The sequence below is a fragment of the Mustela erminea genome, chromosome 16 (genome assembly GCF_009829155.1).
Source record: "Mustela erminea isolate mMusErm1 chromosome 16, mMusErm1.Pri, whole genome shotgun sequence".
In the NCBI taxonomy this organism is placed as follows: domain Eukaryota; kingdom Metazoa; phylum Chordata; class Mammalia; order Carnivora; family Mustelidae; genus Mustela; species Mustela erminea.
In genome coordinates, this window is record NC_045629.1 from 25,556,064 (window position 1) to 25,568,967 (window position 12,904).

The following is a 12,904-nucleotide window of genomic DNA, read 5'->3' on the forward strand; positions in this document are numbered from 1 at the left end:
ATGTAGTTTAGAAATACTCTTCCACAAAGAGGTCTACAGGTTTCACCAGAGTGCCCAGAGGGGCCATTGCTCAAAAGAGGTTAAGGCCCTCTGCTTGACCAAGTCCACAGATGAGAAGGAGAGTTCAGAGAGAGGAAACTAAGTATCCATTTTACCCTCCGTGAATGAGACATTTGGGGGCTAAGACGTCAGAGGATTTAAACTGCTCCTGGGCTAGAAAGTTTAGGGCTTGCAGTTATAATACAGATAAAGAAAGATATCTGTATTTCTCTGAAGAAAATTGTTGTTTGACTTTCAGTATCTTTTTTAACACAAGCCCACATCTGAAAATATGGACCGTCTGCGTAGTGCTGCCCATCATAGGGACCTCTGCTCTTGATCTTGGATGTGTGCATTTAAGACCTACCAGCACATGCTCAAGCAGGAGAAGGTGCTGGAGTGGGGGACATGGCTAAAATCATCCCTGCGTGTGTGCTGTCTTGGCTCCCAGCTCGCTGTCTGCTGCTATTGTTCTCTCTCGAGATACCACAGGGTGTGGTGGCCCGGGGACTCTTTGTCACCACCCCTCAAGGGGATGATGACGCAAGAAGGTGACGGCATCTGCAGTTACCAACCACCCTCTTGCTCCTCTAAAATGTTTGTGTATCACGCATCCAGATGCCAGCACGCAAGGCTGTGGCGAGCAGGCACGGCAGGCATCGTGCCAGGAAAATGCCGAGAGGCCCGGTTATCCGTGTGCTGATCCCCTGTGCCACGGTTGGCAGGCATCCTGCCACATTTCTCTCCCAAAGTAACTGAGTAAATGTGAGCCTCAAACAGGACCCTCTCATTCCCAGCGGCTTTCATTATTTCGAGCTTTCGACTTTGGAGATGTTGTCTTTGCTCGTCCCACTTGAACCTACAGCCGTCAGCTCCTTTAATAGGGGTGTCTATAAAGAACTGCCCTGAAATATGCTTTTCCAGTGCACTTAATGTCTTTCCAATTAAATCCAGATGTGAAAAGCTGAAGGAGCAGTTCTCAGGACCGAACAAGATGACATAAATCTTGCAGCTGACAGAGATCCCACTGAGCTCGGTTGGGGAAACTCACAGAGAACTTGTTTGGGTCCAGAAAGGCGGCTGGGTATAAAGACAGATGTGTGCACTCTGAGTCCAAAAAATATGCTGAGAGAGAAAACGCTCTTCCAACACAGTGCCTACAAATAGGGCTGGAGGCATGAAGCAGGTTGGTTTCGCTCCCCCTCCCACACTCGCAGCTAGATCAAAGGAGGTGATTGAAAAGGCTTTGCTAGAAAACAGACCAACTCAGCGATGCTTCCTGGTCTCCTTAATTGCTCTTCTCAGGGAGAGGAAGGTGGGCACTCCTGACAGACCTTTGCTGGAAGAGAACAAGGGCTGTTTGTGCAGCTGAGGGTTTGGCTTTTATTTTTTTAATTATCAGGTTTTGTACACTTTCCAGAAAGTTCCTTTTAAAAATAGTATAGTCTTCCGTCTCTTCTCCAGATGCTAGGAAGTGCAGGTTCAACCCAAACCGTGTCTATTTCAAAGGGACACAAAAACCCGGGGCTGGAGTTCAAGGAGTTTGGTGGCATGCTGCCCAAGGACTCAAGGCTTGGGTTTTCTCTTACCCTCCCAGTAATTTTGTTTTTAAAGCTTGGAAAACAAATTCCACTGAGGGATCAGCTTCTGCAGGACGTAGCAATGGAGAAGGGCGGACGGGCAGTGGAAGCAAGGACCTGGGTGCAGGGAATGAGCCTAGACTGGAGCCAGGGTGGTCAGTTAGATGGACAGGTGCACCGCGGACAAACAGCTCCCTGATGCATCCAGAAGCCTCACCTCCTAGAGTTTCAGGTTCACGGGAGAGCAGGGCGATTTTTTCCTCTCAGGAGCCTGCCCAGTTATCCACTGCTTCCTCTCTCCCCTTTTCCTGCCAGGATGGCAGCTCCGTGACAGGACAGCAGGTGTGGGCAGCTCACAAGGGCTTGGTCAGAGCCACTCCTGCGAACCTCACCTGGGTCGGGAACCAGCGTGGGGAGGAGCCTTGTCCCCTCTCAACTGAAACGTTTGGCTTTTTCCTGCCACGCATCCTGTGTAAAGCCCCGATGAGAGTGCATTTCATTGACAATTTTATGACCCTGACCATTTCCCCTTGTAACCATATCTTTAAAATGGCTCCTTGTCTTCAGGTGGATGAGATCAGGGCTGTGTTCTTCCCTCCACTTCCTGCTGCTAAAACGTCTCTGCCTTGAACAATGGCACTAAAGTATCAGAAAGTGAGTCTGGGTCGCAGAACTGTGTGCGTAACTTTGACCACTTTTATTTTCCATCTTGAGATAAAAGCCAAAACATGTTTTTTAAATTTATGTTTTACATCATTCATTGGGTATTACTTTTCTGAGTGAATTCTAAGTATTGTAAAGATGTCTTCAAAGATAGACAACTTTAACTGGAAAGAAATTAATGCAAATTACAGCGTATCGCAGTGACATGCTAATTTATAGCACCGTAAAGGTACAGTTCAAAGCTCGAATGAGCCAGAGCGAAGTTGGTGGATTGATGGTTTGCAGTAAGAAAGGTTCAGAAACAATAAAATGCAGCCAGGATTTTAGTTTGGAAATGAACGAAAAGGTGCATTTGTTCCAAGTTACTGAGCTTTTAATTTAGATCTGCTATTAAAACCTAATGCATTTTGTATTTGTGGTTAGTAAATGACCCTATCTCAGTGTCTTTTAGGAGAAATTGCAAAAGAGCCTGAATAATTTTCAAAGATAAGACTCACAGCTGCAGGTTCCTTAGCAAAAATGTAATCTCTGTATCTCACCTTTAACATGAGAAAAAAGCAGAAATGTAAAAACAAACAAACAAAAAAAGATACACCTATGGTTATTTATTCTTTTGTGGTTAGCAATTGTTGTAAAAGGGAAAACATATTTCCATGGAGACAAAATTCACCCGTAATAGCATATAAAGTACTGTATATTCATATTCCATTGCTGGCAAGGATTTGCCCCAAACATGTGAATCGGAGCAAGATCATAAAAGCTATCATCTGATATTTTTTCATGATTACATAAGCATGGATTTCCATTTCTTTGCTCAGTATTCTACACCTAAGGTGCAAATATATTCGGAAAACATACTCTTTAGAACCTGAGCTCTGTCTGGAAAGAACTGAGAGGCACTTGGCTACCCAAACCGAGCTGATGAAAACTGGCAATGGGGCTTGTCACAGCCCAAGTGCTTTGGGCCTGAGTAGATAAACCAGTTTGAAAATGGATAGGTCTTTTTAGAAATCAGAAGGAGATTTTTTTTTTCTTTGAAGAGGCAATGAATTCTGAGTGTAGGTAGATTTTTTCATTGTATACCAACAAGAAATATCAACTCTGGTTTGGTAACACCAATAACAGGTTTCTGAAAGACACCGAGCAGCTGATTAGGCATGAAGCCTTTTTTTCTTAATGTCTTTTTTCTTTTTTTAGCAGGCAATGGTCCTAGGTGTGCCAGAACAGCCAGGCACTATCTCCCCACCGGGGGTGTAAGTCCTCTGAGGACCTGCCCTCACAGCCGCCTGGTCCTAGAGAGCCCTGTGCCTTCACTCAGGGTGTGTGTCTGCATAGCCTGAAAACAAACGGGCGCTGGCCTGGAAAGCTGTGTTCCTCTTCCTTGAGACCATCGGATTCTAAATACACTATTTAGAGAAAAGAAACCCAGAATATTAGATTATTTAAGAATTAGTTATCTTTAATAAATAAGCAATCTATGAAACAGAGGTTATTGAATTTGTTTCTCAGTAGTGCAAGTTATCAGACAGGAATTCTGCTCAGCAGCCCAAAGGAGCAGCGGGAGTCAGCACTACCGGCTGCGCGTTAGTTTTAAAAATGCCACCCGTTCATAAAGTTGCGTTTTACTGCATATGGCGAGAAGCATTAAACAGTAACTGTGATGTAACACCCACTGGACATGTTTAAAATTTGCAGAACCCTAAAGAATAATATTTCATCTTGGATTATCGGGTTGCCTGTTTCACTTGTAGACGCGACCTCGTGAAAAAAATGTTCTGTAGATGTACCTTCAACTCACATGTTAATTTATGCTTTTCTCTCTCTCTTTTTTTAACCCTTTCATTGCCCCACTGCTTCACCCCTCTCCTCTTTCCCCTGACAACCACTAATCTGTTTTATCAAAGTTCTGTTTTTTTTTTTTTAGATTCTTCATATACATGATATCACACAGTATCTGTCTTTCTCTTTCTGACTTACTTCACTTAGCTAATGCCCTCAACGTCCATCCATGTTGTTGCAAATGCTAGGATTTCCTTTTTGTTTTTAATGGCTGAAGAGAATACTTAATTGCGTATAGATACCACATTTCCTTCATCAGGTCAACCATCGATGGATACTTAGATTGTTTCCATGTCGTGGTGATTGTAAATAATGCTGCAATGAACATGGGGGTGCAGATGTCTTTTCAAGATAGTGATGTTGTTTCTTCTGGATCAATACCACGGAGAGTTGCTGGATCACAGTTCTATTTTTTTATTTTTTGAGGAACCTCCACACTGTCCTCCATAGTGCCAGCACTCACTTACATTCCCGCCAACAGTGCAAGAGGGTTCTCTTTTCTCCTTATGCTTTCTATGTATCCTTCTCGATAGTATCTTGGTAAAGTGGATTTCGAAGACACCTTCCTCTGATTTTTATTTGTACCTGTACTGAAGGATATTTTTCTAACCCCTAACTCAATGGCAGCAATAGGGAAAGAAAGTGAAGACCAGAACCCACAGGAACGGGGTTCTGGGTCACTTTGTGCCAAGAGTACCGGCCAGTCACTTCCCCAGCTGCTCCCTTCCCCAGCGTGACAAATGCAGTAACAGTCCATGATGACATCTTACATTTGAATGGCACTTAACCTTTTATTATTTTTAAAGAGCGAAGACAAAGAGTATGTGACAAGGAAAGGACTAATGGGGAAATCTTTCAGAGGCAATTCAGTATCGGGATGCCTGGGTGGCTCAGTCGGTTAAGCATCTGCCTTCAGCTCAGGTCATGATCCCAGAGTCCTGGGATCCAGGCCTGCCTTGGGCTCCTTGTTCAGCTGGGGCTTCTCCCTCTCTCTCTGCCTCCCTTCTGGCTTGTCCCCAACCCCCTCTCTCAAATAAACAAATAAAATCTTAAAAAAAAAAATATAGTCTATAGATTATTTTAATGTACAAGCACCACGTCAGCGACCACAGCAAAGCCGGCAGTGAGACCACACTCCCCGCTCCCCAGGGGACAGTGACGCTGCGGGAGAGCTGCAAACCGCACAGGTCTGTGATTGTTAGCACTGATAGGTGGGTGCCTGGGAAACAGCACTCTTGTCAGGAGGACGAAACCCTCCCCAGGCTAGCAGAGGAGTGGTTGGGGCAGTTCTTCCAAGCCAGCTCATGCTTAGACATAGGATTCAGCCTCAACTGGAGATGGAAATATTCAGCCAGGTGATCCCACTCAGTGTTTGCAGCATGACACTGGAATTCTCCCATGTGCAAATCCACCAAACACATGCCTTTCTGCAGGCAGAGGGGCCATCTGGATCCCATCTCCTTGTACAAAGGTGCAGGTCATGAAGGCCACTGCCCGTGCTGCTTGGGCTGGGCCTGGGATCCGGGGCTATCTACTGGTGGGGAAGTTTCCTCATGTAAAGGTTCGGAAAGGAGGCAGCACTGATTCAGAGAACTTCACAGCTTTAGTCTCTGGTCCAACCACTACTCTCCACCCCGTGACCAGGGTAGAGGGTCCAGGAGCCAGGACCACAGGTCAGAAGTCAAAGGTCAAGAGGCCCACGAGGCTCACTCTAGCCACAGTAGACAATGCAGGCTCTTTAGCAGATCTTCCTTGATCTAGAATATTCCCAGCGGTTGCAGGACAGCCACAGTTTGAGGCAGGCCCCTGCAGCCCAAACCAGGAATGGGAGACATCCCTCACAGCTCCCACAGACAGGCGCAGGGGGTGCCTGGTGCCTTTGCTTAGGCTATTCCCTCTGCCTAGAGGGCCCTTCCCACCTGTCTTCACCTGGAAAACCACTGCTTCAACAAAGCTGCCATTTCCTCCCTGAATGCTCCCCAAATTCCCCGAGGGCGAGTTGTTCTGCCTTTTGTACTTCCAGAATGCTTTGCCCATATCTCCATTACGGATATATATATTTTTTTTTATCACATCCACGATATGTGAGACCACATGCCACCAGGCCATGAGCTACTCAAGGTCAGGGGTTATGGTGTATGTATCTCTCTAGCCCTAGCACAAACCCAAAATATATAGGATATTCAATAAATATTGGATGGATGGATGGATGGATGGATGGTGAGCAGCTGAGGCTCGGTGTATGAAGGTATCAACTAAACTCGGAGGCTGAAGGTATCAACGAAATCAAAGTTCACTGGCTGTTTTTAGTCTAAGAAGATGGGTTCGATGTCTAGGAGAACGTCAGAAAGGAAACCAAGTATTGGCACATATCAGTTGCAAAGATGCCTCTCTCCAGTGGGCAGGATCCGGTCGGCAGTAAAACAAATACTCTTACAATATTCAGATCTGTGAGTAGCATGCATTTCAGTCTGGTTGCCATGGAGCGTTGTTGAATTAAATGTTAAGTAGGGCATAATTACTGCATGAGATTAGGCACAAAAGGGCAATCTAAAATATACAGTGTGGTCTATTTAAAACAGATCCCACTTGGTGGTATAGAGGACTTTAAATAGGACCTATTTAAAATAGGTGAGCCTGAATCCAGGGTAAGAAATGGAACCTCTCATCTTGCATTACACAGAGAAAGAATAACAGAAATCGGCCCAGAGTTATCAATCATTCATTCCATCCGGCGTCTTTTGAATACACCCTCCATGCACAACGTGGTCTCTGCTTTACGGAGGGCATAAAGAAATAGGAAATGTGCATGCCGAACGTGGACGAATCGTCAGGTGGGAGTGAGAGGAAGCGGGAGGGACGGGGCCACGCAGCCACCGGCAGGAATGAGCGTGGGGCCTGCAGCTGGAGGTCTTGGAGGCTTTCCATCCCAGTGCATCTCACCAGATAACCTTCCTCTTCCTGCTACTCATCCGTGGGTCACCTGGGCGGATACAATCCTACATTTTTAGAGTCACTGACATTTTCTTCATAACAACAGCTATACTTTTCCCTCAAATATGCATAATTTATGCATAAACACATTTGGACATCTATTCAAAAACGGAAAAAGGACCGGGGCTGCCAAATTCAACTTTGAGGAGTTATTACAGAACAATTTTACTTCGTAGTGAATCACTTACATTATATTGAAAACCACATTTACCAAAGGAAACCAAGGTCCTTTTCTGTTTGTTCCCAAATCTTTGATTCTCTGGTTTAATAAATGTATTGAGATTTGAGCTTGTTAATGACTGACTTCCTTCCTTCCTTTATCCAAGTTTCCTTCCTTCCTCCCTCATTCCTTCCTTTCTTTCTCTCTCTCCCTTCCTTCCTCTTTCTTTTTCTAGCCCAGACATCTTTCTTTAATTTGCATTGGGTACTCTTTGAAATGCTATGATTTTTCCTCATGGGTGCATTTTATCTATGAATTAAGATTTTCTTCATAATCCCCCCTGGCTTTTTCTTGCTAATCAAGCGCACTGACAGGTATGAAAACAACTGCCGTGCAGTCACATACCTGTTTTTCCAGTGGAAAAAGGCAAGAATATTGAGAAAGAAATCTCAACAACCGAAAGAGCATTCCCCTTTCGATATTACCATCTAAATGCTGGTGAATCCCTAAATAAGACTGTAGGTTGGTGTCTGGGCAAGGGGTCTTTGGAGGCTGCAAGGCCCTCCCAGGGAGCCGATTCTGGGGAGGGAAAAGGGCCGGGAAGCCCGAGCCACGGGCAGCGAGGACCCCAGGCAGCTTCGGCAGCCCCGAGGCGATGACACGTGTGGTTGGGTCTTCATCTCAAATGAACCATTCATGCTTAGGCACCCTCTCATATTTCCATTTGTAATGTTGTCATAAAGGAATTTCATTTTATACTTTCCAGACTAATGACTTGGTACAAAAAAGATATGCTGCTAAAATGAGAGGACGGGGGAGGAAAAGAATTCTTGCAGACATTGTGAATCAGCAATGCAATAGGCCGAGAAGAGTTATGCCGTGACTTTGATCTTCCCCGTCTCTGTGACTCTGAGGCTTTGCTTACAACTTACTCAATCTGATCTTTAAATACCACTCTTAGGTTTTCTCTTTGGTGTAACCTTTGTCTGACTTTTCTTTCTACAAAGATATCCTTATTTTAGCTATTTTAATTTATCAGATTTCCAATAGGATAGGCATGATATGCAAAGTACTGAACAACAGGTTAACACGGTTAACAGATTACTATGGGCACTGACCAAGCAGACTGCCAGTCTGGCCTGGGGCAGGGTCTGAGACACCCCTGTTGTACTAAGTGTGACTTCCTTTAGTTGCTGGGTTTTGGGGAGAGGAGATGAGGGGGGTCGGTCTCAAAGAGGAGCCTAGGCAGCCACGGGGTTGGCAGAGGGCACTGAGAGCTCTAAGCCATGGCTCTTTACCAATGGGTATGGAAGTATTTCAATATTTTAACAACCAGTATGGGCATAGGAGAGCATACTAACACCGATCTGATGAACATCATCCCCATTAAGATCTATCCTGAAATTTCCTTCCCAGGAACCTCCCAGGAAGAACTGCGATTTAATTAAAATTCTCAGCTTTACTTCCATAAAATAAAATTGGCTCTAGCACCGACTTGGAATTTTGGTTTTCACAGTTATAGCTTTCCTCATTAGACAGTTCAGCTTCAGGGTAATGTATCTGAATCTCATGGTTTCCACTCTGATTCCAATTCAATATTCTAAGATAGTGAGGAATATTTATTTTTATTCCTGCTTTCATTTTCATGTACAAATGCCTTCTTACTTTATCATTCTTTGGACTTAAGCCTGTCTAGTAAGTTTATAGAAACAAGAAAAAGAGAAAAAAAGAGCCTCCACCTTCATTAACAGTTGCCAGACATTCTTTCCCAATACTTGTCAAGCAAAACTCAAGGGAAAATGTTAAACAATTGAGAACAAAATTATACCCCCTGAAAAGTAGCTATAGAATGTTCTTTTTAAAAAAAAAAAAAAACTTTACTAACTTGAATTTTATCTCTAACTGTAAAAATTTTGGCTCATTCTGAACGCCTTTAACAAAGATATAAGAAAATTAGCTCTTGTTACACGAAGCTGATTTTCATCATGTGTATTCTCAAAAAGGGAAACCAGAATTTTATCCTGCTATATTCAGAACCAAAGTGCTGTAAACCAAGCTCTGAATACAGAAAGAACAGGAGGAAGTTGATGCTGGTCAGTGGGTGGATGGCATTGGAGAAGGGCAATAACACTTGACATTAATTATACATCGTCCCACCCGGTCCTAGTTGGGGTATTTGCCAAGAAGTTCTTACATTCCTGTGGCCGGGGAACAGGGCCACACTAGAGTTTCACGGAAAACAACAGTGCATTATTAAACATTTTAATCACTCCAGCTCCCTGCAACGACTAAAAAATCTAACAAAAATTTTCACTGAATGGAAGCCTACTTTTGTCAAAGTAACCAAATTTTGACTTTTAAAGTTTTTTTTTCCTCAAAGATGTTTCGTATGGTCACTTTTCTCTCATGACTAATGACTGCTGATTTAATATTAACTTGCTAAGGTTCTTATACCATAATGATATATGCAAAGACACAGGGGCACCTGGGTGGCTCAGTCTGTTGAGCGTCTGCCTTCGGCTAAGGTCATGATCCCAGGGTTCTGGGACCGGGCCCTGCGCTGAGCCCCCTGCTCAGTGGGGAGCCTGCTTCTCCTTCTCCCTCTATGCTCTCTCTTGCTCTCATTCCCTCTCAAGTGAATAAATAAAATCTTAAAAAAAAAAAAAGATATGCAAGGACATAATTTGTCCTGTACGCAAAAAAACGTACAGAGGATGCTGTTACCTTGCCAGTGTATAGTCACAGAAGAGAAGCAGAACTCCTCCTCACCTAGCATGAAAAAACTTAATTTCCAACAAATACCAAGCATGTGAGCCATTTCAGATCGGCTTTATTATCATATTTGTATGAAAGAGCCATCCTTTTCCACTCTGTAGAAATAGCTTTAGAGAATACATTTTCCATACGGAAATTGGAAATCCGTAAATCCTTCCTGAGAGCCATCTGAATGTCCAGGGGTTTTTTTTGTTTTGTTTTGTTTTCTTTGTTTTAAAGGGGGGACTTTAACTAGTTGAGAGGCACTCTGGTTTCTGGAGCTGCATTTTTATCCTCTCCCTGTCAGGAAGTGGGGCCTCCTACACGAAGTCTGCTCTCATTAAGATGATCCCTCCCCACCCCCAGAGACCTCAAACTGTGGCCCTAGTATGTGCAGAGCTCCCACTGAAATAAAAACTGTTCCTCAGACGCAGGCAGCTCTGCCCCCAGATATTGCTACGTCCCACACAGGCTGCTGTCATTACACCCACGCCGTTGTCACAACACCCAACGGGCTGTTACTCAGGGCTCTGGTATGCTGCCGAATATATGCATTAAATAGGAATTTCAAAAACATATTTCAGGAATACTTGTCCTTGGCTCCGCAACTTCACTTGCTCAACGTGGCCGCTGTCTCTGGAGGAGCGACTTCTCTCGGGCATGGCTGGCGGAGACGCTTGAGGGCTCTCGGCCTCGCAGAGGAAGTCAGAGGAATGCGGCCAGAGCAGTGCAGGCCGGCGCGGACCTGGACTGCTCCCCTTCTCTCAGGCCATTCGCACAGGTCAGCACAGCTCGCTTCACCCTCATCCTCTACTCGGCAGTGGTCCCCAACCCAAGCTCAAATTCGGTTCCAGTTTTGTGTCCTCATCTTATAGCCGGGGGAAGCTGACCGACTGTGTGTCTGGCAGACGTTCTCCCGACTCTGCCCTGATGCTGTGGAGCTCGCCTCCGTATTGAACCGAGCAAGAACACGAAGGAAAAGGGCCTTGTTGTTATTTTGACTGAGGTGATCTGGGAAGGTTCATCTGCTCCAAGTTAGAAAACGGACAGGATTTGATAGAACAAATGACTAAATCAATATTTAAGGGCTTTAATTCGTGTTAAACATGTATGCTAAATTACCACAGGGGATGAGAGAAGTTCTGAACAAGTTTAAAACCATATGATATTTAGCTTAAGAACTCCATTTCACCTTCCCTAAAAATGGTCACAAATACATCAGCAGCAGTAACGGATGGCCAAGTAGTAATGACAAAGGGCTTTTGAGGAACTTAAGGGAGGGGGGATGATTTCTGTCCTCTGCTAAGGTTTCAGCACTCTTAGATTCATGGTCTTCTAGACTTGAGGCATCTTGTGGTGTTCCTTGGTTGCTTTGGGCTCGGGGGCTCAGCTGTGGTGACGACAAAACATTGGTTGCTTCCAGGATGAGAGCCATGATTATTTAGTGCCCTACTCAGTCCATAGCTTTGTTTTCACCAGCACACTGATGTCATCAGGAGCTCTAAGACTGTCCTAATATATTGAGGATATGTTTGTTGCATTCCACAAATTTCCAATATGCTTCTGAGAGGGATTCGTTCCAAATGACTTAGCTGCTGACACTAGGATCTGCTTTGGACTGGGAGTCTGGACCATAGCTCTGAGCTCTAGTTTTTCGGGTGCACCTACTCTCTTACCCCCCTTTCCCCCGACTCCTTTCCTTCTTTCAGTTGAAGGAGTCACTGAAAAACTGTGTGCCAGGTTCTTTGGTGTGTAGTAAGTGATTATATGGGCTATGAGGTCAGACTGACTTGGCCTGGCATCTGGCTAAGAGACTGGGGAAATGGCTTCCTTTCTGAGTCTCAGGGTCTTCGATGAGTTTCACCAAATGAGATAATGCAAGCAAAGTATTTACCACAGTGCCTGGCACATGGATGTGTCCGACACAGGAGATCTCACGCTTATACAGATATACACGACAGACCACAAACAGCTCGTGGGCTAGTGGGGAAGGAAAACACGAAACAGTCCATTTCAATACTTCTGATAAATGCTACTTTTAAAGGGATGATGCTGATCCCAGCTTTGTAATTGGGTGGAGGTGAGACTCAGAAGAGGAACACAGGAATTGATACCTGAGCTCTATCTTACTGTATAAACTGGGGAAGATACCCTCTCACTGGTTTGGGAGGAAAATTGGAAACCTGGTGGAATCATAATTAATTTGGCAAACATGGGGTGCCTAACATGTAATTTCTTCTGCGTATTGGCAAGCGCTTTGGTATGCTAGGGAGAAGATGCCACTTACATCATGTCATCGTGGTGGCAGCCAGTGAGGTCAACAGATAGCGTAAGCAGGGCAGCGAGTGGGAGGAGGATGGAGACCGCGCAGGATGGGAGAATGAGGCGGGGAGAGGCAGAGTCAGGTAGGGACCCAGCCACAGGCTTTCACACATCTGTGGAATGCATAGGAGCCCTTAAACTTGGAGGCTGCAGGGCTGGAACTGGACCAGTCCCCCAGAACAGCACACTTGGGTCTCTGCCTAGCCACAGTGTCACACCGTGAGTTTGGTGCCATTGTCCCCAGCATCTCCACCCCCCCGCCCTCGGTCAATCCGACTTCCCTGCTTCCATGTCTGGTTGATTACCTAACCCAAGCCTCACACATCACCTCCTCTGTCAGTCTTTTCAACCACTACCACCCTGTCCCATTTATAATGGTTATTTGACCACATGTGCTAATAAATAACAAAACATTTTAAACCTAAAAATATGGAAGATATTTTCTTTATTCCTCTGGCATCTATGACTTCAAGTGTCACTTGTGATATGCCAAAATGTAGTCAACTTAATGTCTTTATGATACCTAGTATTTAAAAGAATGCAATTTATTTGA

The 12,904-nt window shown here is 44.7% G+C and overlaps 1 protein-coding gene across 8 annotated transcripts in view; it reads right to left on the bottom strand.

The window, feature by feature from the left end:
* The window catches only part of STAU2 (staufen double-stranded RNA binding protein 2), a 327,264-nt gene that overhangs the window by 23,932 nt on the left and 290,428 nt on the right, over positions 1–12,904 (bottom strand). Inside the window, exon 14 of one of the 8 annotated variants that reach the window (XM_032316752.1) lies at positions 11,007–11,054. The exons of the other annotated variants lie outside the window; for them this stretch is intronic. Within the exon in view, the coding sequence (XP_032172643.1) occupies positions 11,022–11,054 (33 nt within the window). The 3' untranslated portion in view covers positions 11,007–11,021. Of the gene's footprint in view, positions 1–11,006; positions 11,055–12,904 lie in introns of those variants that run through there. 8 annotated transcript variants of the gene reach the window in all.